The sequence below is a fragment of the Ranitomeya imitator genome, chromosome 2, assembly GCF_032444005.1.
Source record: "Ranitomeya imitator isolate aRanImi1 chromosome 2, aRanImi1.pri, whole genome shotgun sequence".
NCBI classification, from domain to species: Eukaryota; Metazoa; Chordata; class Amphibia; order Anura; family Dendrobatidae; genus Ranitomeya; species Ranitomeya imitator.
In genome coordinates this window covers 219,370,730-219,398,612 of record NC_091283.1, presented here as the reverse complement: position 1 = coordinate 219,398,612, position 27,883 = coordinate 219,370,730, and the positions used below count along the sequence as shown (strand labels likewise).

At 45.2% G+C, this 27,883-nt stretch overlaps 1 protein-coding gene across 1 annotated transcript in view; it reads right to left on the bottom strand.

Annotated features, from left to right (window-relative positions):
* Window positions 1–27,883, bottom strand: part of LOC138662728 (rho GTPase-activating protein 6-like) — a 219,440-nt gene that overhangs the window by 102,360 nt on the left and 89,197 nt on the right. Inside the window, exons 5-6 of the mRNA XM_069748621.1 lie at window positions 14,659–14,851; window positions 8,654–8,709 (exon numbers count right to left, since the gene is read on the bottom strand). Coding sequence (XP_069604722.1) covers window positions 8,654–8,709; window positions 14,659–14,851 — 249 coding nt within the window. The remainder of the gene's footprint in view (window positions 1–8,653; window positions 8,710–14,658; window positions 14,852–27,883) is intronic.

Here is a 27,883-nt window from a genome sequence, read left to right as displayed (position 1 = left end):
AGAAACAAAGCATCTCAGATATGTTTCCAAGGTCTGATTGGTTCGTTCGGTCTGGCCATTAGTCTGAGGATGGAAAGCCGAGGAAAAAGACAAGTCAATGCCCATCCTACCACAAAAGGCTCGCCAAAACCTCGAAACAAACTGGGAACCTCTGTCAGAAACGATATTCTCTGGAATGCCATGTAAACGAACCACATGCTGGAAGAACAATGGCACCAAATCAGAGGAGGAAGGTAATTTAGACAAGGGTACCAAATGGACCATCTTAGAGAAGCGATCACAGACCACCCAAATGACTGACATCTTTTGAGAGACGGGAAGATCTGAAATAAAATCCATAGAGATATGTGTCCAAAGCCTCTTCGGGACCGGCAAGGGCAAAAGCAACCCACTGGCACGAGAACAGCAGGGCTTAGCCTGAGCACAAATCCCACAGGACTGCACAAAAGAACGCACATCCCGTGACAGACATGGCCACCAAAAGGATCTAGCCACTAACTCTCTGGTACCAAAGATTCCAGGATGACCAGCCAACACCGAACAATGAACCTCAGAGATAACTTTATTCGTCCACCTATCAGGGACAAACAGTTTCTCTGCTGGGCAACGATCAGGTTTATTAGCCTGAAATTTTTGCAGCACCCGCCGCAAATCAGGGGAGATGGCAGACACAATTACTCCCTCTTTGAAAATACCCGCCGGCTCAGATAAACCCGGAGAGTCGGGCACAAAACTCCTAGACAGAGCATCCGCCTTCACATTTTTAGAGAAGGTACGAAATCACAAAGTCAAAACGGGCAAAAAACAGCGATCAACGAGCCTGTCTAGGATTCAACCACTTGGCAGACTCGAGATAAGTCAAGTTCTTATGATCAGTCAAGTCCACCACGCGATGCTTAGCTCCTTCAAGCCAATGACGCCACTCCTCGAATGCCCTCTTCATGGCCAGCAACTCTCGATTGCCCACATCATAATTTTGCTCAGCAGGCGAAAACTTCCTGGAAAAGAAGGCGCATGGTTTCATCACCGAGCAATCAGAACTTCTCTGCGACAAAACAGCCCCTGCTCCAATCTCAGAAGCATCAACCTCGACCTGGAATGGAAGCGAAACATCTGGTTGACACAACACAGGGGCAGAAGAAAAACGACGCTTCAACTCTTGAAAAGCTTCCACAGCAGCAGAAGACCAATTGACCACATCAGCACCCTTCTTAGTCAAATCGGTCAATGGTTTAGCAATACTAGAAAAATTGCAGATGAAGCGACGATAAAAATTAGCAAAGCCCAGGAACTTTTGCAGACTTTTCAGAGATGTCGGCTGAGTCCAATCATGGATGGCTTGGACCTTAACAGGGTCCATCTCGATAGTAGAAGGGGAAAAGATGAACCCCAAAAATGAAACCTTCTGAACACCAAAGAGACACTTTGATCCCTTCACAAGCAAAGAATTAGCACGCAGGACCTGAAACACCGTTCTGACCTGCTTCACATGAGACTCCCAATCATCCGAGAAGATCAAAATGTCATCCAAGTACACAATCAGGAATTTATCCAGGTACTCTCGGAAGATGTCATGCATAAAGGACTGAAACACTAATGGAGCATTGGCAAGTCCGAATGGCATTACTAGATACTCAAAATGGCCCTCGGGCATATTAAATGCAGTTTTCCATTCATCGCCTCGCTTAATACGCACAAGATTATACGCACCACGAAGATCTATCTTGGTGAACCAACTAGCCCCCTTAATCCGAGCAAACAAATCAGATAACAACGGCAAGGGGTACTGAAATTTAACCGTGATCTTATTTAGAAGGCGGTAATCTATACAAGGTCTCAGCGAACCATCCTTCTTGGCTACAAAAAAGAACCCTGCTCCTAATGGCGACGATGACGGGCGAATATGCCCCTTCTCCAAGGACTCCTTCACATAACTCCGCATAGCGGCGTGCTCAGGCACAGATAAATTAAACAGTCGACCTTTTGGAAATTTACTACCAGGAATCAAATCGATAGCACAATCACAATCCCTATGCGGAGGTAGGGTATCGGACTTGGGCTCATCAAATACATCCCGGTAATCAGACAAGAACTCTGGAACCTCAGAAGGGGTGGATGACGAAATAGTCAGAAATGGGACATCACCATGTACCCCCTGACAACCCCAGCTGGACACAGACATGGATTTCCAATCCAATACTGGATTATGGACTTGTAGCCATGGCAACCCCAACACGACCACGTCATGCAGATTATGCAACACCAGAAAGCGAATAACCTCCTGATGTGCAGGAGCCATGCACATGGTCAGCTGGGTCCAGTACTGAGGCTTATTCTTGGCCAAAGGCGTAGCATCAATTCCTCTCAATGGAATAGGACACTGCAAGGGCTCCAAGAAAAACCCACAACGCCTAGCATAGTCCAAGTCCATCAAATTCAGGGCAGCGCCTGAATCCACAAATGCCATGACAGAATACGATGACAAAGAGCAGATCAAGGTAACGGACGGAAGAAATTTTGACTGTACCGTACCAATGGTGGCAGACCTAGCGAACCGCTTAGTGCGCTTAGGACAATCAGAGATAGCATGAGTGGAATCACCACAGTAGAAACACAGCCCATTCAGACGTCTGTGTTCTTGCCGTTCAACTCTGGTCAAAGTCCTATCGCACTGCATAGGCTCAGGTTTAAGCTCAGGTAATACCGCCAAATGATGCACAGATTTACGCTCACGCAAGCGTCGACCGATCTGAATGGCCAAAGACATAGACTTATTCAGACCAGCAGGCATAGGAAATCCCACCATGACATCCTTAAGGGCTTCAGAGAGACCCTTTCTGAAAATAGCTGCGAGCGCACCTTCATTCCATTGAATGAGTACGGACCACTTTCTAAATTTCTGACAATATACCTCTATCTCATCCTGACCCTGACATAGAGCCAGCAAATTTTTCTCTGCCTGATCCACTGAATTAGGTTCATCGTACAGCAATCCGAGAGCCAGGAAAAACACATCGATATTACTTAATGCAGGACCTCCTGACGCAAGAGAAAATGCCCAGTCCTGAGGGTCGCCACGTAAAAAAGAAATAATGATCCTAACTTGTTGAACTGGGTCACCAGAGGAGCGAGGTTTCAAAGCTAGAAATAGTTTACAATTATTTTTGAAACTCAGAAATTTAGTTCTATCTCCAAAAAACAAATCAGGAATAGGAATTCTCGGTTCTAACATAGAATTCTGAACCACAAAGTCTTGAATATTTTGTACTCTTGTCGTGAGCTGATCCACACATGAAGACAGACCTTTAATGTCCATCGCTACACCTGTGTCCTGAACCACCCAAATGTCTAGGGGAAAAAAAAAGGCAAAACACAGTGCAGAGAAAAAAAAATGGTCTCAGAACTTCTTTTTTCCCTCTATTGAGAATCATTAGTACTTTAGGCCTCCAGTACTGTTATGATAAGGTAATTCAGTACCACAATGGACATAGAGGTCAGAGCACATACAGTGACCTGACAATTACCCAAAAACATAGAACAAGCTCTGAGACGTGGGAACTCTGCTGACCGCAATCCCTAATCCTCTCCAACCACACTAGAGGCAGCCGTGGTTTGCGCCTAACGCTCCCTATGCAACTCGGCACAGCCTGAGAAACTAGCTAGCCTGAAGATAGAAAATAAGCCTACCTTGCCTCAGAGAAATACCCCAAAGGAAAAGGCAGCCCCCACATATAATGACTGTGAGTTAAGATGAAAAGACAAACGTAGAGATGAAATAGATTTAGCAAAGTGAGGCCCGACTTTCTGAACAGAGCGAGGATAGGAAAGGTAACTTTGCGGTCAACACAAAACCCTACAAAAACCACGCAAAGGGGGCAAAAAGACCCTCCGTACCGAACTAACGGCACGGAGGTACACCCTCTGCATCCCAGAGCTTCCAACAAGCTGGAAAAAACAAATAGACAAGCTGGACAGAAAAAAAACAGCAAACAAAATAGCAAAGCGGAACTTAGCTATGCAGAGCAGCAGGCCACAGGAACGATCCAGGAGGAAACAGGTCCAATACTAGAACATTGACTGGAGGCCAGGATCAAAGCACTAGCTGGAGTTAAATAGAGCAGCACCTAACGACTTCACCACATCACCTGAGGAAGGAAACTCAGAAGCCGCAGTACCACTTTCCTCCACCAACGGAAGCTCACAGAGAGAATCAGCCGAAGTACCACTTGTGACCACAGGAGGGAGCTCTGCCACAGAATTCACAACACACAAGGATCAGTACTCTGAGAAGTGGGGACCACAAGGATCAGTAGTGGGAGAAGTGGAGACCACAAGGATCAGTACTCTGAGAAGTGGAGACCACAATGATCAGTACTGGGAAAAGTGGAGACCACAAGGACCAGTACTGGGAGAAGTGGGGATCACAAAGATCAGTACTGAGAGCAGTGGGGACCACAGGAATCAGTACTGGGAGACATGGGGACCACAAGGATCAGTACTGGGAGCAATGGGGCCACAGGGATCAGCACTGGGAGAAGTGGGGACCACAAGGATCAGCATTACGCCCAATTCTTTTTATTCTCTTTATTAATGACCATGTGTATGGGACACAGTGTCCTCCCTAATCACCAGGAGCACTTCTATCTCTGGTCCTGCCCCACAATGGTTCATATGATCGGTGCAGGGTAGGAGGAAAAGCTATAGGGACCTGCACTGATGATGAAGGATGTTTCATATCGTGTGATTAGACACAAAAATGTGATAATATATATAGTGTGTATGTGTGTGTGTTGTAGCTGTGGTATGTGTATTTTGATGATGTAGCTGAGCTGATTCTATTGTAGCCGAGAAGTGTGTTGTGTGTTTGATGATGTAGCTAAGCTGAGTGTGTTGTAGCTGAGCTGTTTGTGTTGGAGCTGAGATGTGTGTATATCTGCGTTTTTGATTATATACATGTGCTGAGTGTGTTATAGTTGATATGTGTGGCTATATTGTGTGGCTATGTTGATGTAGCTGAGGCTGAGCTGAGAGTATGTATTATTTATTTACTATGCTTTGCTTATATTGCGCTATCTTATTCCGCAGCACTTTACATACATTACAATCACTGTCCCCGATGGGGCTCACAATCTAAATTCCCTATCAGTATGTCTTTGGAATGTGGGAAGAAACCGGAGAACCTGGAGGAAACCTGCGCAAGGGTAGAACATAACAACTCCTTGCAGATGTTGTACTTGGCGGGATTTCAACCCAGGGCTCCTGCTCTGCAAGGCTAACCACTGAGCAACCGTGCTTTGTGTGTTGATGTTGCTGAGCTGTGTGTATGTAGGAAAGCTTTGTGTGTTGATGTTGCTGTGTTGTTCGATGATGTTGCTGAGCTGTGTATATGTAGGAAAGCTTTGTGTGTTGATGTTGCTGAGCTGTGTGTATGTAGGAAAGCTTTGTGTGTTTATGTAGCTGTGTTGTGTGTTGATGTTGCTGAGCTGTGTGTATGTAGGAAAGCTTTGTGTGTTAATGTAGCTGTGTTGTGTGTTGATGTTGCTGAGCTGTGTATATGTAGGAAAGCTTTGTGTGTTGATGTAGCTGTGTTGTGTGATGATGTTGCTGAGCTGTGTATATGTAGGAAAGCTTTGTGTGTTGATGTAGCTGTGTTGTGTGATGATGTTGCTGAGCTGTGTGTATGTAGGAAAGCTTTGTGTGTTTATGTAGCTGTGTTGTGTGTTGATGTTGCTGAGCTGTGTGTATGTAGGAAAGCTTTGTGTGTTTATGTAGCTGTGTTGTGTGTTGATGTTGCTGAGCTGTGTGTATGTAGGAAAGCTTTGTGTGTTGATGTAGCTGTGTTGTGCGTTGATGTTGCTGAGCTGTGTCTATGTAGGAAAGCTTTGTGTGTTGATGTAGCCGAGCTGAGTTCTCTGCAAAAATTGATCAGTCTTGATTAGGAAGAAAGAGAGATTCTCTGTCATCCGGTCTTAACAAGCACTCGAGCATTTCACTGAGGTGACATCATTAAGGTTACCGCAGTTCAAAGCCATCAGTTCTCGTGGAGTAGTGCAAGAACTGGAATGATAACCGGTGAGCCAGCCTGAGAACTGAGGTAGCCTTACTGATGTCACCGCTCGTTACAGCAGCCAGGTCTCACGGTTTTACGCTCATTAATCGTTCTGCTATCCCTCAAGCATAACCTTGCTATTGAAAGCGCACAGCGAGTAAAGCGCTCTGATCCCTGCCCCTCTGGCATTATCCGCATCCATCATTCCTGATAGGGGAGTTGCAACGGATCAAACTAACCAGTAAGTACTTTAATTTCATAGTTTGTACATTGGTATTATACAAGCACATTTCTGCATTATCATTCACATACTTTGGATCATTACTATTTCATCAGTATGATCTACTACCTGCTGAAATCCACACTTATTCCCTGAACACACCCGCATCTAACACTGAGTGAATATTCAGTCACATATTATTTTTTTCTATCTATCTCAGAATTGCGCGGTGATTCCTTGTAAAACTTTAATAGATAGAAAAGGTTCATCCTAATGGATCTGCGTCATTTTTTCATCCTATGTAATTATGGAAGTTCCAAAGCTGCAGCCCATACATGATATCACAATGTTACATGAGCGCTGGCTGACGGAGAGGTGAGTATATATTTGATATGTATTTTTATTGTACATATTTTTCATTTTAATTGGGTGAATATAGTATTTAGGAAGGGGTCATAAAAATGGTGTACATAGAAATAAAGGGGGCCCCTTAGCAAAGTCCTAATTGGGCCCTCTTCTACATGCCCTCACTAAAAAAAAAAATAATAATTTGGTGGAGTAGACAGGGCAGTGGGGTACTCGGTACCGGGTCCGATACTTGAAGGGGACATCACGGTGGCTGCAACCCGGTCCGTGGCCCTGGGCGCCCAAGTAAAGGGAAAGGTCTCCAAACTTTTAACATCAGGGACAGGGTCACTTATGACACAAAAATACAATTATGCCAATACTGAAGCCACTTAGTGTTCTCTCCCACTACTATACATCTTTTATGGTCCTTATAGAGCATAATGCCCCAACAAATGACCTCCATATTGCATGACACCCCCACAGTGATTTCCTCCTACAGACACGTTATGATGACACCACAGTGCCACAAGCAAAATATGATACCACCACAGTTACCCCAACACAGTATAATGCCTCCCTCAGCATGATGCCCCTAAAGTGCCCCCCACACAGCATGATGGCCCCACAGCCCCCCTATATATATCATGAAGTCCCCACAGCCCCCTATACACAGTATGATGGCCCCCCACAGCTCCCCTATGTATATTGCATGGAGGCCCCACAGCTCCCTATACACAGTATGATGGTCCCCACAGCTCCCCTATACTGTATATAGCATTGAGTTCCCACAGCTCCCTATACACAGTATGATGGTCCCCACAGCTCCCTTACATTTGGCATGGAGGATCCACAGCCCCTTATACTCAGCATGATGGTCCCCACAGCCCCATATATATCATGAAATCCCCACAGCCCCCTATACACAGTATGATGGTCCCCACAGCTCCCTTATATTTGGCATGGAGGATCCACAGCCCTTTATACTCGGCATGATGGTCCCTACAGCTCCCATATACTGTATATAGCATTGAGTCCCCACAGCCCCGTATACACAGCATGATGGCCCCCCACAGCTCCCTTATATTTGGCATGGAGGCCCCACAGCTCCCTATACACAGTATGATGGTCCCCACAGCTCCCTTATATTTGGCATGGAGGATCCACAGCCCCTTATACTCAGCATGATGGTCCCCACAGCCCCATATATATCATGAAATCCCCACAGCCCCCTATACACAGTATGATGGTCCCCACAGCTCCCTTATATTTGGCATGGAGGATCCACAGCCCCTTATACTCAGCATGATGGTCCTCACAGCTCCCCTATACTGTATATAGCATTGAGTTCCCACAGCTCCGTATACACAGCATGATGGCCCCCCACAGCTCCCCTATATATATAGCATAGAGGCCCCACAGCCCCTCTACACAGTATGAGGGCCCCCATACACAATATGATATCCAACATGCAGTATGGGGCCCCCCACAAACCTCTATATAGTATAAGGGCCCTACACACAATATGATGTCATGTCATTCGCAATACTTGTGCTACAGCAGTATAAACCCTGCCTGGCCTACAAGGGCCGGGGCTGTAAAACAATCAGGGGTCTATGAACAAAAAACAGCAATTATACGTTTGTTCAAACCTTCGGATTTTGCCTCTTGTTTTTTCTGCCCCCCAATAACGCAATATTCACAGTACCAGCAGGTGAATGCAATCTCTGACATCTGACGCACATTCTGCTTATTCTTTCTTTGCAGATGTGAAGCAGTTTGATATCTGCAGGGAATCAGCACTATCAGCGTTTCTGCAGCTTTTATCATCCTTTCTAACGAATGTGAAAAAATGCATCAAAAAACCACGCTAAAAGATGCTTATATTATGCCAGGAGACGGGTGCAGGTGAGCAGATGCCCCGACAGGCAGAGCTGGATGATATCTGACAGCGCTTTAGTCTCCAGTCATAAGTGCTGAGGGCGCGCGGCATGTGATATGTGTGACACCAAACAAACAGCAGCGCTCCTGACACCGACCTGTTCAACTCTTCTCTTTGAGCTCCCAATACGAAAGATTCCAACTGTTTGAAGCCCTGAAGAAATGAAAGACAAGTTAAACTGGTGTCTGGTCACATCTGGTCATATGTACTGGCTTTCTGGAGTATTTAAAGTAGTGTCTAAGAACAGGGCAGACTGTGAGACCCCTGGTTTACTGTGCCTTATTGTTTAGACACTGGAGCCTCATAATCATTTCCAATGTCGCTTGTATATCCTTTGCATATTATTATGTTTTACTGAAATATTAAAAATAATAACAAAAAAGATCCCATGAAACATTAATGTAGATTAAAGGGTTGTATCAACCGGGAACCTTGTGAATCATCACAGTGCGCAGTCTGTGCGATGTCAGGACTCCCGGTGCCAGTGTAACTGTAATTTGCATTCGTACGGACACATGCCGACTAGACATTTAAGTCTAGTTGGAATGTGGCCAGAAGTAGGAAAATCACACGACCACCCACCCCCGATGCCGGCACATTGTGCGCTGTGAGGATTTACAAGTCTGCGCTCACCAAGAGTGATTGCAGACTTGAGCCAAGCCTGGACAACCCCTTGAAGTCCGCCATAGCTATAGCGACTTTAGCTATGGATGACCATTCTGAATTAGGCTACTTTCACACATCAGTTTTTAGCCGTCAGGCTCAATCCGGCATATTTTGAAAAAAACAGATCCGTCGCAAATTGTGAAAAACTGATGCGACGGATCCGTTTTTTTTCGCCGGATCCGACTAGATGATCCGGGTAATTGTTTCTAGTTGATGATCCGGGGAGAGAGAGACACACACAATTTTATTTTCTGTCACTATACCACTTAAAGGGAATCTGTCAGCAGGTTTTTGATATTTAATCTGAGAGAAGCATAATAAAAGGGCAAGGGCACTTCCTGGGCTGTGTGTGGCCATTTCAATACAATCAGTATTATTTTATCAGCAGGAGATTATCCCAGCAGGACCATGTGTCATGTGCACAACAGTCAGGCTACTCTGTGTGACCACGCCCAGATCACTGATTGGCAGCTTGCTGACAATGTACACAGAAAGCTTCCAATCAGTGTGGTGGGCGGAGTTATACACACCCCAGAATAACGGGAACCGATACATCTACTAATTAAGAAGGATTTATGGAAAATGTTTCAACAGATTTGGACTCTAGAGTCATTCTTTTTATTATTCAGTCATCTACAAGGCGTGCTCAATAGTCATTTTCCGCAAAGAGTCTCTATATTGGGCGACTTCAACATCCCCATTGACACTTCCCTCTCAGCTGCCTCTAAACTTCTATCTCTCACTTCCTCCTTTGGCCTCACTCAATGGTCTTCTACAGCCACCCACAAAGATGGTCACACACTGGACCTCATCTTCACCCGCCTCTGCTCCCTATCTAACCTCTCAAACTCACCTCTTCCTCTTTCTGACCACAACCTACTCACATTCTCTTCCCTTTCCACTCCTTGTCTACAACCCCCACCCCACAAACTCTCACATCCTCGCAGAAATCTTAAACACCTTGATCTTCACTCACTCTCTGAATCCCTCCTCCCTCTCACAGACATAAGCTCCCTACACAATGCGGATGATGCTGCCGCTCTATATAACACCACAATAGCTGCAGCTTTGGAACCTCTTGCCCCTCTCACACATACCAAAGCTCGCAAAATCAACAGACAACCCTGGCACACCAGCATGACCAAAGAACTGAGGCGAGCTTCCAGAGCTGCTGAGCGCAGATGGAAAAGATCCCACTCCAACGAGCACTTCATTGCATTCAAACAGTCCCTCACTACTTTCAAGACCACACTCGCCACAGCCAAACAAACCTACTTCTCATCTCTCATATCCTCCCTGTCTCACAACCCCAAACAGTTATTCAACACCTTCAACTCTCTCCTCCGTCCCCCAGCATCTCCTCCCTCCCCACTCATCTCAGCAGAAGACTTTGCCTCATTTTTCAAGCAGAAAATTGAGAACATCAGAGACAGTTTTAGTAAACAACCCCCAGAACCCTTCCTCCCAACCACCCAGCCCGCCACCTCCAAAACCAACTTCTCCACCATTACAGAAGACGGACTCTCCACTCTACTCTCAAGATCGCATCTCACCACCTGTGCACTTGACCCACTCCCATCCCACTTCATCCCAAACCTCACCACAGTCTTCATCCCAACCCTAACCCATCTCTTCAACCTATCACTAACAACTGGCATTTTCCCCTCAAGCTTTAAACATGCCTCAATCACACCTATCCTCAAAAAGCCCTCTCTTGACCCATCCTCTGTATCTAGCTATCGCCCTATATCACTTCTCCCCTTTGCCTCAAAACTACTGGAACAACATGTCCATATTGAACTGTCCTTCCATCTATCTTCCTGCTCCTTCTTCGACCGCTTTCAATCAGGCTTCCGATCACACCACTCCACTGAAACTGCCCTAACTAAGGTCACCAATGACCTATTAACCGCCAAGAGCAAGCGACACTACTCTATCCTCCTCCTCCTGGACCTGTCCTCTGCCTTTGACACAGTGGACCATTCCCTGCTGCTGCAGACCCTCTCATCCCTTGGAATCACAGACTTGGCCCTATCCTGGATCTCGTCATACCTAACTGACCGTACATTCAGCGTCTCCCACTCACACACCACCTCCTCACCTCGCCCCCTATCTGTCGGAGTCCCGCAAGGTTCAGTACTGGGACCCCTGCTCTTCTCCATTTACACCTTTGGCCTGGGACAGCTCATAGAATCTCACGGCTTTCAGTATCATCTCTATGCTGACGACACACAGATCTACATCTCCGGACCAGATATTACCACCCTACTAACCAGAATCCCTCAATGTCTGTCTGCTATTTCATCCTTCTTCTCCACTAGATTTCTAAAACTTAACATGGACAAAACAGAATTCATCATCTTTCCCCCATCTCACACGACCTCCCCAACGAACCTATCCATTACAGTAAACGGCTGCCCACTCTCCCCAGTCCCACAAGCCCGCTGTCTTGGGGTAATCCTTGACACTGATCTCTCTTTTAAACCACATATCCAAACCCTTTCCACTTCCTGTCGCCTCCAACTCAAAAATATTTCACGGATCCGCACATTCCTAAACCAAGAATCCGCAAAGACCCTAGTCCATGCCCTCATCATCTCCCGCCTTGACTACTGTAACCTCCTGCTCTGTGGCCTCCCCTCTAACACTCTTGCACCCCTCCAATCTATTCTAAACTCTGCTGCCCGACTAATCCACCTGTCCCCCCGCTATTCCCCGGCCTCTCCCCTCTGTCAATCCCTGCACTGGCTCCCCATCACCCAGAGACTCCAGTACAAAAGCCTAACCATGACATACAAAGCCATCCACAACCTGTCTCCTCCATACATCTGCGACCTCGTCTCCCGGTACTCTCCTGCACGCAACCTCCGATCCTCACAAGATCTCCTTCTCTACTCCCCTATTATCTCCTCTTCCCACAATCGCATACAAGATTTCTCTCGTGCATCCCCCCTACTCTGGAATTCTCCACCACAACATATCAGACTCTCGCCTACCATCGAAACATTCAAAAAGAACGTGAAGACCCACCTCTTCCGACAAGCCTACAACCTGCAGTAACCACCGATCGACCAAACCGCTGCACGGCCAGCTCTACCCTCGCCTACTGTATTCTCACCCATCCCTTGTAGATTGTGAGCCTTCGCGGGCAGGGTCCTCTCTCCTCCTGTACCAGTTGTGACCTGTATTGTTCAAGATTATTGTACTTGTTTGTTATGTATACCCCTCCTCACATGTAAAGTGCCATGGAATAAATGGCGCTATAATAATAAATAATAATAATAATAATATATAAGCCCTTCAAGACATATGATATACATTTACGTCTTATGTCGTGTCCCTTGACTTTGATGCAGACTCTCATGCTGAGCCCGCATCTCTCCCGACAAATGTCAGTCATCACGTGCCCTTAACAGTCATGGGTGGAGAGCCAGCCCGAAGCACGTCATTAATCCCTCCCATCGGAGTCCCTGTCATGTGATCGCAGGGCGCCGATGGGTTGACCCCCTGTATCTGTCATTATGATCCTCCTGTGAATGCCGGCTTGTGGCCGGTGTTCATAGGAGATCGTCATTTTCTCTATGCACAGCAGGGCTGAATTCCTACATGTATAGCACAGGCGATCTGAGGATCGTAGCTTCAAGTCCCCTTAGGGGACTATAAACTACAGTAAAAAGTTAAAAAAAAGTTTTCTAAAATATGAAGAAAATTAAAAAAAAACACAAAAGTTCAAATCATCTTCTCTTTTTCCCCATTGAAACAAAAAACAATAATTTTTTTTAAAATACACACATTTGGTATCTGTTCAGAAACGTCCGTTCTATCAAACTATAAACTAAATTAATCCGATCCGGCGTAGCAAAAAAATCTAAACGCCAGAATTAATTTTTTGTAGCTGCTGCAACATTGCAATAAAATGCAATAAGAGGCGATCAATACATCGTATCTACCCCAAAATGGTATAAATAAAAATGTCAGCTTGGATCGCAAAAAATAAGCCCTCACCGGCCCCAGATCACGAAAAACGAAAAAGTTACGGTTCTTGGAAAATGGTGACAAAAGCAAGCATCTTTTTTCATACATAGTTAAATAGGTTGAAAAAAGACACCGATCCATCAAGTTCAACCTTTCTCCGCCAATTGCACATTTTGTCACTAATGATCATGAATGATGTCCTCCAGAAGTGCAAGTCATCCCGCAAAAAACAAGCCCTCATGCGGCTATATTGCTGAACATGCCTGACATGCCAATGTAAGGAGACTTATAGTCCGTGCAATGCTCTCCTGGGAAACTAAATATGCAAATTGCCTTTTCGGAAAGGAAGTTGAATTAAACTCTAGTGTCACCTATTGGATGTAGGAATCCTAAAAGTCAATAAGAGCCTTTCCACGTGACTTAGGATATCTCAAGGCTTGTTAAAGGGTCATTATTAACGGTCAGGATTGCTACTTTCAATAGGAGGCACCAGAGTTCAGGTCCTTTTCTTTTCTAAAGAGGCAATTTTCAATTAATTCACCATTGATAAACATGACAAAATAAATAAATAGACATCCTATTTAGGAATATCTTCATGTGATCTTTTATGTGCAAAAATCTTTAAAATTCTTTCGCATTATCCTTTTCCTGTTTTTACCTCAGTGACCATAAAATAACGGTTGATGTGTAATATAACTAATATAACTACATTTTGCACTGCATACAATGTGCGATTTTAGCAACATCAGGGTTAAATGGGTGCTCCGGCCTTAGGGTACAAGTCTGCAGTCACTCTATGCCTCACTTTATGCGGCTGCAGACTTGTGAATCCTCACATCGTGTGACCTATGCACTGTCAGGATTCTCTGGTGCCGTTGCTGGGATCGGTGGATGCATACTATACATGCAGTCACATACCGACTAGACGTGCACAGCCTCTCTCAATACCAGTGAACTGAGCAAGGTTAGACATGTCTAGGCAGTAGGAAGGGAAATCCCGCACATCCTTAACCATATCATTAAGAGCGTCGACCTGCTCGAAACGCGTCAGTCTTTTATATCCCCCTGTATGTGTTTTGTCATTTTTTAATGGATCTTCAATAAAATAACTTTTTTATATTACCTACGGATGTGCAGAATTTCCTTTTCTACTGCCTATTATTGCTGCAAACTGCCAGCTGGATACTACACCCACCCCATTGGATTATTTCCATGCAATGTCGGTGAGCCTCCCACCATTCCTTTGTTTTTTCAGTCAGACATGTCTAGTCGGAATGTGTCTGGAAGTATGAAAATCACATACGTGTGGTCACATGACTGCATGATCCCGGCACCTGAGAACCCTGATAGTGCGCACACTGTGAGGATTCACAAGTCTGCAGTCACATAGCGTGACTGCAGACTGGTATCCTAAGGCCGGACAAGCCCTCGGTCTTACAAAGCTTGTGTGCAGTATCTTACCATACTTCTCAATGTGAGAACAGCATCTTTCCACAATTCGGGGCACTTGCTTGTAGATTGGGTTCAAACTTAGGCAAAGATTGTTGTCTTCTGGTTGGGAGCGCAGCTCTGCAGGATGTGACAACTGTAGCGCTTCCAGAAGACGGCTGTCTCCATCGCCAAGTTCTGCTATAGAATCAACAGAAAGTCCTCCCTAAAGACAAAAAGTCACAATATTTGACATAATCATCACTTACCATAAATATTTCACTATTTCTTTGACATTATCTGCTGTGAACATTCGGCAGCTCCTGCTGAACTCAGCAGATTTGGCCAACGGTTCTCTTATGGGTAGAGTCTATCAGCGGCGTGTTCAGTAAACGCACATTGGGCATCTGTCTCATACACTCGACTGTGAATACTGAACACAACATTCATAGAGTATAGCTGAAAAATGAGGTTGGCGTGTGGCATGTGCGCAGCACGGAGTATGGCACCTGCGCAGCACGGAGTATGGCACCTGCGCAGCACGGAGTATGGCACCTGCGCAGCACGGAGTATGGCACGTGCACAGCACGGAGTATGGCACGTGCACAGCACGGGTATGGCACGTGCACAGCACGGAGTATGGCACGTGCACAGCACGGAGTATGGCACGTGCACAGCACGGAGTATGGCACGTGCAGAGCACGGAGTATGGCACGTGCAGAGCACGGAGTATGGCACGTGCACAGCACGGAGTATGGCACGTGCACAGCACGGAGTATGGAACGTGCACAGCACGGAGTATGGCACGTGCACAGCACGGAGTATGGCACGTGCACAGCACGGAGTATGGCACGTGCACAGCACGGAGTATGGCACGTGCACAGCACGGAGTATGGCACGTGCACAGCACGGAGTATGGAATGTGCACAGCACGGAGTATGGAACGTGCACAAAATCTAGGTCTGTGATCTAATGCTAGGAGCACAAAGAGCACTGATAATTGGCTAAGGCGACATTCAGACGTCGGTGATTTTTCATGTATGCAAAAAATTGAGTCTCATCAATGTTTTTCCTTCTGATTTTCACTAGTTTTTGGTCAGTGAAAAATAAAATTATAACGTTTCTCCTATACACCATGTTCCAAATACTTATGCAAATGACAATTTTTCTCGGATTTTCCTAAATGATCGGTGCAAATGACAGTCAGTCTAATAAAAGTCATCACCCGTTACATTATAAATCAAATTTTATTGAAGAAACCTCCCAATGATAACAGTATAATCTCCAAAATGAATAAAAACTCACAATGCACTGTTCCAAATTATTAGGCACAGTAGAAATTCTAAACATTTGATATGCCTTTTAAAGAACTGAAAATGCTCATTTGTGGAATTTGCAGCATTAGGAGGTCACATTCACTGAACAAAAAAGCTATTTAACTCCAAAACCCCCTAACAGGCCAAGTTACATGTAACATAGGAACCCTTCCTTGATATCACCTTCACAATTCTTGCATCCATTGAACTTGTGAGTTTTTGGAGAGTTTCTGCTTGTATTTCTTTGCCTTCCAGAGCTGCTGTTTTGATGTGAACTGCCTCCCACCCTCATAGATCTTTTGCTTGATGATCCTCCAAAGGTTCTCTGTACAGTTGAGGTCAGGAGAAGATGGTGGCCACACCATGAGTTTATCTCCTTTTATGTCCATAGCAGCCAATGACTCAGAGGTTTCTTTGCAGCATGAGATGGGGCATTGTCATCATGAAGATGATTTTGCTCCTGAAGGCACGTTTCTGCTTTTCATAGCATGAAAGAAAGTTGTCAGTCAGAACCTTAAAGGGCCTACCAGCTGTTTCCTCGTAATTCTGGCCCAAAACATGTCTCCTCCACCTCCTTGCTGACGTTACAGCCTTTGTTGGGACATGGTGGCCATCCACCAACCATCCACTACTCCATCCATCTGGACCATCCAGGGTTGCTTGACACTCATCAGTAAACAAGACTGTTTGCAAATTAGTCTTCATGTATGTCTGGGCCCAAGGCAACCATTTCTGCTTGTGAACACAGTTTAGGGGTGGCCGAATAGTAGGTTTATGCACCACAGCAACCCTTTGAAGGATCCTACACTTTGAGGTTCGAGGGACTCCAAAGGCACCAGCAGCTTCAAATAACTGTTTGCTGCTCTGTAATGGTATTTTGGCAGCTGCTCTCTTAATCCAATGACTTTGTCTGGCAGAAACCTTCCTCATTATGCCTTTAACTGCATGAACTCTGTGTGTGCTCTGTTTCAGTCACAAATCTCTTCACAGTATAATGATCACTCTTAAGTTTTCGTGAAATATCTAATGTTTTCATACCTTCTCCAATGCATTGCACTATTTGATGCAGATAGATCTTTTTTATTTCCCATATTGCTTGAAACCTGTGGCCTGCTTAATAATGTGGAACATCATTTTTAAGTAGTTTTCCTTTAATTAGAATCACCTGGAAAACTAATTATCACATGTGTTTAAGATTGATTTCAGTGATCCATTGAGCCCTGAGACACAATACCAACAATAAGTTTATTTGAAAAACAAAACAATTAAATCTTTATGACACTTGAATCCAATTTGCATAATAATTTGGAACATGGTGCATATTGCAATCAGCTCACTGATGCCATCCACGTGCTGTGCGTGATTTTAATCGACCCATAGATTTACATGTGTAATTTTGGCACATGACACAGATCACAAACAAACATGCTTTGGTGCTTTTAGTGCAGATACATGGTCTCAAAAAAACCCACAGACATCTGAACTTATAAAGGTTATGTCACAAGCTCTGTCCGTGAAAACCACACAACACATATGTGAAAATTGGATGTCTGAATGAGTCCTAAAGTAGTAAAACTCCATTAACCCAGCACCTGATCCTTTAAAAAATGCAACTAAGGCAGCAATCCACAAACGTAGTCCCATGCCGGATTACCAGGCCTTTACCTAATCAGTGCTGGACTCCCATGGCACAGGGAATCTTTCATTTTACTTATCATTTTTCCTTCTATTTGAGTGTATAAATCCATGTTCATTGATTGTGGATTCTGCCAGGGTTCAGCAGTGGATTCTGCCAGGGTTCAGCAGTGGATTCTGACAGGTTTCAGTATTGGATTCTGCCAGAGTTCAGCAGTGGATTCTCTCAGGGTTCAGCAGTGGATTCTCTCAGGGTTCAGCAGTGGATTCTCTCAGGGTTCAGCAGTGGATTCTCTCAGGGTTCAGCAGTAGATTCTCTCAGGGTCCAGCAGTGGATTCTGCCAGGGTTCAGCAGTGGATTCTGCCAGGTTTCAGTATTGGATTCTGCCAGAGTTCAGCAGTGGATTCTCTCAGGGTTCAGCAGTGGATTCTCTCAGGGTTCAGCAGTGGATTCTCTCAGGGTTCAGCAGTAGATTCTCTCAGGGTCCAGCAGTGGATTCTGCCAGGGTTCAGCAGTGGATTCTGCCAGGTTACAGTATTAAATTCTGCCAGAGTTCAGCAGTAGATTCTGCCAGGGTTCAGCAGTGGATTCTGCCAGAGATCAGCAGTGGATTCTGCCAGGTTTCAGTATTAAATTCTGCGTTCAGCAGTGCATTCTCTCAGGGTTCAGCAGTGGATTCTGCCAGGGTTCAGCAGTGGATTCTGCCAGAGATCAGCAGTGGATTCTGCCAGGTTTCAGTATTAAATTCTGCGTTCAGCAGTGCATTCTCTCAGGGTTCAGCAGTGGATTCTGCCAGGGTTCAGCAGTGGATTCTGCCAGAGATCAGCAGTGGATTCTGCCAGGTTTCAGTATTAAATTCTGCGTTCAGCAGTGCATTCTCTCAGGGTTCAGCAGTGGATTCTGCCAGGGTTCAGCAGTGGATTTTGCCAGAGATCAGCAGTGGATTCTGCCAGAGTTCAGCAGTGGATTCTGCCAGAGTTCAGCAGTGGATTCTCTCAGGGTTCAGCAGTAGATTCTGCCAGGTTTCAGCGGTGGATTCTGCCAGGGTTCAGCAGTGGATTCTGCCAGGGTTCATCAGTGGATTCTGCCAGGGTTCGGCAGTGGATTCTGCCAGGGTTCAGCAGTGGATTCTGCCAGGGTTCAGCAGTGGATTCTGCCAGGGTTCAGCAGTGGATTCTGCCAGGGTTCAGCAGTTTATTCTGCCAGGGTTCAGCAGTGGATTCTGCCAGGGTTCAGCAGTGGATTCTGCCAGGGTTCAGCAGTGGATTCTGCCAGGGTTCAGCAGTGGATTCTGCCAGGGTTCAGCAGTGGATTCTGCCAGGGTTCAGCAGTGAATTCTGACCATGTGATATTTCAGTTTTACTTGTTTAATAAATTTGTAAAAAGTACTACATGTCTGTTGTTTTCAGTCTCGATGGGGTGCAGAATGTACATTAATTTAGGAAAAAAATAACTTTTTTGAATTTACCAAATGGCTGCAATGAAACAGAGTGAAACATTTAAAGGGGTCTGAATACTTTCCATACCCACTGTATATACAGTAGAAGGAGTAAATGATAAGCAGTTGCAGCTGAGAACAACCAGGCTGTATGGTCTCAGTCAGCATGGAAAGAGTCATTACCCCTCTCAGCACTGAAGGAAAGGGAATCCATTTAAAATAGGACATAAATAACACAATCTCTAAAGAAGACCTGCCATTCATTACCCAACGTGACGATCTAACTCCACTTACTCTAGGTTTCACATGGGGACATGGCCCCCTCATGACAAATACATATAAATATATATAAAAAAAAACCTGTTTCAGTTCAGAACGTGCGCCTTCCTTGGGTTTAAACCAAGTTCTGCACTGAAACACTTTGTTAAATACATAAATATGTAGGGTAAGGAAGGTAGGGTCCTGGATGGTAGGAAAATGTAGTGTTGTGGAGGAAAAGATCATTAATGGTGGACAGACTGTCTGAGGATCAGGTTGCTTGTACTCTTCTGTGGGTGAGACTGTGCTATTTTATTATGCTCGCCCGAAGAAAGGATTGTTTTTGCTATTGAATGTTTTGGCTGAAGAAAACCTGATTACTTTATTTTGAATGTTTATTCCAGAAAACTAACTATGTCCTGCTTAACACTAGAACTCGTACCTGTGTGGTCCTCAGCGGCTACCAAAGTGACTGAACCCCTACAAAATATATATATATCTATTAGCAATAAGGCATCCTTTTTATTTTTGGCTCATCTGAACTTCACTCGGCAGCGCCCAGCATTCACCTATGGCTTTTTTTCCAGAGTACATTCAAGCGCTTTTCAATAGGGTGGACGACACTGACAATAGGAATCGGGGTCTGCGTTCTTCCTACACTATACTTTAAGATCTTTTCCCGATATTGCAGAGAATTTTCAATTCACGTTTTTTTGTGAACCATCTGATGCTGAGCTGGATAGATAAGGGATCCCTTCACACATGAGGTAGTGTACATGCCCAACTGTGCATTTTTATTGGCTTATACCCTGCTCCACATAAATCAGCAAGTCTCTATCGCATATCAATATGTGTAAAGCTCTGATCCCCATCTTCTGAACTTCACTGGAATTATAAAGTGTTTCTTCCTGAATTGTAGGAAGCCTTAGTAATGTCTAATAAAGATGAGCTCTTCTTGTGGCACAGTAGGCAAAGGTTTCATCTATTTTCAATCAATGGCAAAGTAGTGCCAAAAGTGATATGCTCTCTCTGTTCTCTGATATGCTCGACTATGAACCATTTATTGTAACATTCTGCAAAGGCCTATCAGTCAGCTCCTGACAGTCAGCTCATATCAGTCAGCTCCTGAGAGTTAGCTCGTATCAGTCAGCTCCTGCCAGTCAGCTCGTATCAGTCAGCTCCTGACAGTCAGCTCGTATCAGTCAGGTCCTGCCAGTCAGTTCGTATCAGTCAGCTCCTGCCAGTCAGTTCGTATCAGTCAGCTCCTGCCAGTCAGTTCGTATCAGTCCGCTCCTGCCAGTCAGTTCGTATCAGTCAGCTCCTGCCAGTCAGTTCGTATCAGTCAGCTTCTGTCAGTCAGTTCGTATCAGTCAGCTCCTGTCAGTGAGCTCTTTTCAGTCAGCTCCTGTCAGTCAGCTGCTATCAGTCAGCTCCTGTCAGTCAGCTATTATCAGTCGGTTCATGGCAGTCAGCTCTTACCAGTCAGCTCCTGTCAGTCAGCTCCTGGCAGTCAACTCCTGGCAGTCAACTCCTATCAGTCAGCACCTATTAGTCAGCTCATATCAGTCAGCTCTTGTCAGTCAGCTTCTTTCAGTTAGCTCATGTCAGGCAGCTCGTATCAATGAACTCCTATCAGTCAGCTGATATCAGTCGGCTCCTATCAGTCAGCTCCAATCAGTCAGCTCCAATCAGTCAGTTCCTTTGAGTCAGTTCCTATCAGTCAGCTCCTGACAGCTCCTGTCAGTCAGCTCCTATCAGTCAGCCCCTATCAGCCAGCTCCTGTCAGCCAGCTCCTATCAGGCAGCCCCTGTCAGTCAGCCCCTGTCAGTCAGCTCCTGTCAGTCAGCTCCTGTCAGTCAGCTCCTGTCAGTCAGCTCCTGTCAGTCAGCTATTATCAGTCAGCTCCTGTCAGTCACCTCCTGTCAGTCACCTCCTGTCAGTCAGCTCATGGCAGTCAGCTCCTGTCAGTCAGCTCCTGTCAGTCAGCTCCTGTCAGTCAGCTCCTGACAGTCAGCTCCTGACAGTCAGCTCCTGACAGTCAGCTCCTGCTGTGTTTTCTATTGCTTAAAAAATATTAACCTATCATGTATTGGTAAATGTGGATGCATTACTCATTGAGGAAGTCACTGCTAACAGAATTGCCCAACTGTCATTCCTCCCTCATCTCAATTAGGGAAACAGTTTGGCTTCCTAGAGCCCAATGTGAATTTTGCTACTGCTTTTTCTAGACTTCATGGTCCCAATTAATCAAGAGCAGTGTTTTTCCTTTAGTTCTTGATGAGTCAGATGCCCATGATTCATTAAGAGGTGCATGCCTAGTAATAAATGTGGTGCATCCAAATTGTGGCGTCCATTTGTGCCTTGCCAAAATACTCCAGTCGGCGAGCTGCTAATCAGTGCTGGAGGTGTGGTTGGATTAGGAGTTGTGAGGCCAGTTGTCCCGTAGTGATAATATTCTGCTGATAAAACACTGATTGTATTGAAACAGCAAAACATATCCCAGTAAGTGGCACATCATTGGAATCAGGGTCTCCTACATCATGCTGCTCTCGGATTACACAGCACTAATCTGATGACAGATATCTTTTAACGAGATATACCAGGATCTTCGAGATCTGTGCTTAAAAGGAACATGTCAGCTGAAACTATGGGCAGTACGTATTAGGTACCAGCTCTGTGATCTCATCCCGGTATGTCTGAGTCTGAAATGCTGCAGCCTTTTGGAGAAAAAAACATAAGTTTAATAACTGCCTGGCAGGACTGAGCTGCGGGGTGCACTAGTCATACAGGCAGAACACCGGCGGCTTCTCCCCGCCCACTGACAGTGACTGACGAGTCTGTCTATGGTCCATGTTTTGCGGCAATATAAATCATGGACGTCTGGCCTAATGCTAGGCATGGTATAAGCAATAGGTCATTTCTGATGACACATTCCTTTCAAATGTAGTGAATTACAGTTTAGTGTGGACTAGAAACGCCGGCCTTGTCCACAGTGTCGGCCTGAAGTTGTAGCACCGCTCTATTCTAGGCACTGACTGGTTGAAGATGTACCCACCAACTTTCTTCCCAGGTGATAAGATACTCAGGGGGGCTACAAGCTTCACATCCCAACATCCCAATGCCATTCATGCATCTGTCACGTCTCTGGTCTTAAATTACATTTTTGTCCCCGGGAATATGAAAATCCATCCAAGCACCTTCTGTCCTCAGTAATAGTGATGAGAAAGTATACTTGTTGCTCGGGTTTTCCAGAGCACGCTCGGGTGGTCTCCGACTATTTATGACTGCTCGGAGATTTAGTTTTTGTCCAAGCAGCTGCATGATTTACGGCTGCTAGCCAGCCTGAGTACATGTGGGAGTTGCCTGGTTGAGAGGGAACCCCCACGTGTTCAGCCTGTCTAGCAGCCGTAAATCATTCAGCTGCGGCAAGGAAAACTAAATCTCCGAGCAGTCACAAATACTCGGGGACCACCCGAGCGTGCTATGGAAAACCCAAGCAACGAGTACACTCGCTCATCACTAGTCAGAAAATGTCATCAATAGAAACCCTCAGGCTATGTGCACATGGCTTATTGTAGGCACCTGTGCACCCGCTGAGTTTCCCGGGCCAGACTTCTTCAGGAAAACGCTGGCGGTCATCTCCGAGAAGCGGCTTTGCCAGCAGTTCCGCCATCATTCTTTCTGCGGCTCTACTGCTGATGGCTTTTACTTTCCACTGTAAGTATAGGGAGCGGGTGGCTTCTGGCGGGAGCCACCTAAGGAATGGGTAATTCACTTATTCTGACTGCTTCAAGGTGTCCACACCCTTGAGCCGGTAAAAGACATCATGTAAAATGGAGCATGTGCACAGCAAGTTTTACAGGGGTCCTTTTTCCGGTGCACAAAGCCTCATAAGTAGTAAATACTGTCATACTTCACTGCTCACCCAATATTCGGTGTCTCCGCTCTGCTTCTTGCTTTTGGCCACTGTCCCACCTTTCCTTGCTGCCCTCCTTATTGTGTAGGCTTGGTCTTCTCCAGTCGGCATGCTGACTCGTGGCTCATAAAGGGCCAGTTCATACCACTCTAGCTCTTTTCCAGCTCTCACATGTTTAATATGGACCCTTCCTCTCCATTTTCCTCTGCCTCACCAATAAGGTCCATTTTGCCCAGAAGCTGCTATGGTGCACGCCTGTGTCACATTCTTGGCACCTGACCTGATTTATCCGTTGACCTCACCCAGATGCTTGTCCTGTCCTGCTGCCTGTCTTACGTTGTTAGCTAGAGGCGGCCAGTCCCATCCCGGCTTGTCTGCTATTGTGACAGATCTCCGCCAGCCCGGCCTTCTGCTCCTCTCACGACATCTTTGCTGATTTCATACTGTGCCCTGATGTCATCTACAGTATCTCACATCAGCTGTTCATAAAGCCAAGTTCACATGACTGTATTGCGGTCCATGAAAAAAAACAATGTTACTCACAGAGCAGTGTGATTTTTTTTTTTTTTCTGCGCCAAAAACTTGGATTCCCTATGTAGCTACTGTGTAGCGTCTGATTTTTAAAGATGCAAACAGTTTATGGTCTTTTATATTTTTAACAATTGCTGATGTAGAAAATCGGATGACATACGGACTGAAAACTGACGACAAGTGAGAAAAAAAATTGTCCAAGTTTTCTGAATGAAATTCGGATGATTAATGTATCTGTCAAGTGTCTGGTCTTAAAGGGAACCTGTCACCCCGAAAATCGCGGGTGAGGTAAGCCCACCGGCATCAGGGGCTTATCTACAGCATTCTGTAATGCTGTAGATAAGCCCCCGATGTTACCTGAAAGAGGAGAAAAAGTCATTATATTATACTCACCCAGGGGCGGTCCCGCTGCTGGTCAGGTCAAACAGGCGTCTCCGGTCCGCTGCGGCGCCTCCCATCTTCATTACAAGACGTCCTCTTCTGATCTTCAGCCACGGCTCCGGCGCAGGCGTACTTTGCTCTGCCCTGTTGAGGGCAGAGGATAGTACTGCAGTGCGCAGGCGCCGGAAAGGTCAGAGGCCCGGCGCCTGCGCACTGCAGTACTTTGTCTGCCCTCAACAGGGCAGAGCAAAGTACGCCTGCGCCGGAGCCGTGGCTGAAGATCAGAAGAGGACGTCTTGTAATGAAGATGGGAGGCGCCGCAGCGGACCGGAGACGCCCGTTTGACCTGACCAGCAGCGGGACCGCCCCTGGGTGAGTATAATATAACGTCTTTTTCTCCTCTTTCAGGTAACATTGGGGGCTTATCTACAGCATTACAGAATGCTGTAGATAAGCCCCTGATGCCGGTGGACTTACCTCACCCGCGAATTTCGGGGTGACAGGTTCCCTTTAAACTGTTCCCCCAATGTTCTAGATGTAAATAGGTCCAGAGACAAATTACTTTGAAAAATTTTTCAGGACTGAAAAAAATATCCATGCACCTTCTATTGTCAGCAGATTCTACCAATATGAGAGCTCGCTCACACAAGCGTATAAAATGGATGAGTGCTACAGTGGCCGGAGAAAGTATTCAACCCCCCTCTCTTGGCTTTTTACCTACATTATTTTGTTACAACCTATATATAAATAATTTTGCAATCCAACTTGTGTGTGATGAATCAGTACAAAATAGTCTACGTTGGTGAAGTGAAGTGAGAAAAATGTAGGCGGAAACTAAATTTATGGGATCAAATAACTAAAAATTGGCATGTGCATAAGTATTCACCCCTTTTGCTATGAAGCTCCTAAAAATTTCTGGAGCAAGCAATTTCCTTCATAAGTCACATTCTTAGTGACAGGACGTCTACCTGTGTGCGATCTAAGTGTCATGGCTGTCAGTACATACAGTGGGGAAAAAGTATTTAGTCAGCCCCCAACTGTGCAAGTTCTCCCACTTATAAAGATGAGCGAGGCCTGTAATTGACATCATAGGTAGACCACAACTATCAGAGTCACAATGAGAAAACAAATCCAGGAAATCACTGCGTCTGATTTGGTAAGATTTGTTTTGCAAATTATGGTGGAAAATAAGTATTTGGTCATTAACAAAAGTTCATCTCAATATTTTGTTATATATCCTTTGCTGGCAATGACAGAGGTGAAACGTTTTCTGCAATTCTTCACAAGGTTGGCGCACACTGTTGGTGGTATGTTGGCCCATTCCTCCATGATGATCTCTTCTTGAGCAGTGATGTTTTGGGCCTGTCACTGGGCAACACAGACTTTCAACTCCTTCCAAAGGTTTTTTATGGGATTGAGATCTGGAGACTGGCTAGGCCACTCCAGGACCTTCATATGCTTCTTACGCACTCCTTTGTTGCCCTAGAGGTGTGCTTGGGATCATTATCATGCTGAAAGACCCATCCACGTTTCATCTTCAGTGCCCTCGCTGATGGAAGGAGGTTAGCACTCAAAATCTCACCATACATGGCCCCATTCATTCTTTCATGTACACAGATCAGTCATCTTGGTCCCTTTGCGGAGAAACAGCCCCAAAGCATGATGTTGCCACCCCCATGCTTCACAGTAGGTATGGTGTTCTTTGGATACAATTCAGCATTCTGTCTCCTCCAAACACGGCGAGTTTTGTTTCTACCAAACAGTTCTACTTTGTTTTCCTCAGACCATATGACATTCTCCCAATACCCAAATGCTCCCTGGCAAACTTCAGACAGGCCCAGGTATGTATTGGCTTAAGCAAGGAGACACGTCTGGCACTGCAGGATCTAAGTCCATGGCGCTGTACTGTGTTACTGATGCTAGCCTTTGTTACCGTGGTCCCAGCTCTATGCAGGTCATTCACTAGGTCCCCCCATGTGGTTCTGGGATTTTTGCTCACTTGTCTTGTGATCATTTTGACCCCACAGGGTGAGATCTTGCGTGGAGCCTCAGATCGAGGGAGATTATCAGTGGTCTTGTATGTCTTCCATTTTCTTATTTTTGCTCACACAGTTGATTTCATCATACTAAGCTGCTTGCCTATTGCAGATTCAGTCTTCCCAGCCTGGCGCAGGGCTACAATGTTGTTTCTGGTGTCCTTCGACAGCTCTTTGGTCTTCACCATAGTGGAGTTTGGAGTGTGACTGTTTGAGGTTGTGGACAGGTGTCTTTATACTGATAACAAGTTCAAACAGGCGCCATTACTACAGGTAATGAGTGGAGGAAAGAGGAGACTCTTAACAAAGAAGTTACAGGTTTGTGAGAGTCAGAAATCTTGCATGTTTTTAGGTGACCAAATACTTATTTTCCACCATAATTTGCAAAACAAATCCTGCTAAATCAGACAAGGTGATTTTCCGGATTTTTCTCAATTTTGACTCTCATAGTTGCAGTCTACTGATGATGTCAATTACATGCCTCTCTAATCTTTTTAAGTGGGAAAACTTGCACAATTGGTGGCTGACTAAATACTTTTTTTCCCCATTGTACACTTTACCTTTTTTGAAAGGTCAGAGGCTGCAACACCATTAACAAGAGGCACCACTAGCGAAACACCATGAAGACCAAGGAGATCTCCAAACACCAGCAAAAACCAAAATACAAATAGCTAAGGTCTAATATTTCCAAGAAAAAAAACAAAAAACTGACAGAGACCTAAAAAATATGTTTTAATATAATGATTAAAACCAAAAAACCTGTTCAAGAGAGCTGATAGGTTCACATGTAAGGGTGTAATTTCATACTGTTCCGAAAAGGTATTACGACGGTGCTTAGTCAAATACTATATAAAGGGGTTTGTGGCCTTATTATTACTGATACGTTGGTCTCTCCTCTGTAGTGTTTGCATGTTTTATAAGAAGAGACGAACAATTTTTTGATATCTGAACACAATATTGTTATCAATCACCATAATCATCTCCAGCTCACACTATAGAGTCAATTGAATATAAGCCTATCTGTGCTATCTTTGCACCAATAGTCAGCATTAGCAGCACTGTTAGTGTACACTATTACAATTTTTTTCTTTTTGTCTGTTGTGGTATTGTTTGTGGTGGTGGCTTTTTTGGTAGGGATACCTGCTAGGGTCTTCAGGGTCAGTCCACGTTGAGCGAGGGCGCCATATCGGATCTCCAAACACCACCCTGAAGACTAAGGTGATCTCCAAATAAAACCATGAAGACCAAGGAGATCTCCAAAAACAACGCAATGAAGACCAAGGAGATCTCCAAACAACACTATGAAGATCAAGGAGGTCTCCAAACAAGTCAGGGACAAAGTTGTGGAGAAATGCAAGTCAGGTTTGGGTTATAAAAAGTGATCCCAATCTCGTTGATCTCTGCAGCACCATCACATCCATTATCATCAAACGGAAAGAACATGGTACCACAACAAACATCAAGAGATGGATGTCCACCAAAACTCTCAGCCTGGGCAAGGAGAGCATTAATCAGAGAGGCAGCACAAAGACCAAAGGTAACTCAGAAGGAGCTGCAAAGTTCCCAAGCAGAGACTGGAGTATCTGTCCATACAACCACAATAAGCCGCACACTCCACAGAGGTGGCCTTTATGGGAGAGTGGGCAGAAAAAAACCTTTACTTACATACAAAAATTGTAAGGCTTGTTTTGAGTTTGCCAAAATACATGCGAGAGACTCCCCAAATGTATGGAGGAAGGTGCTGTG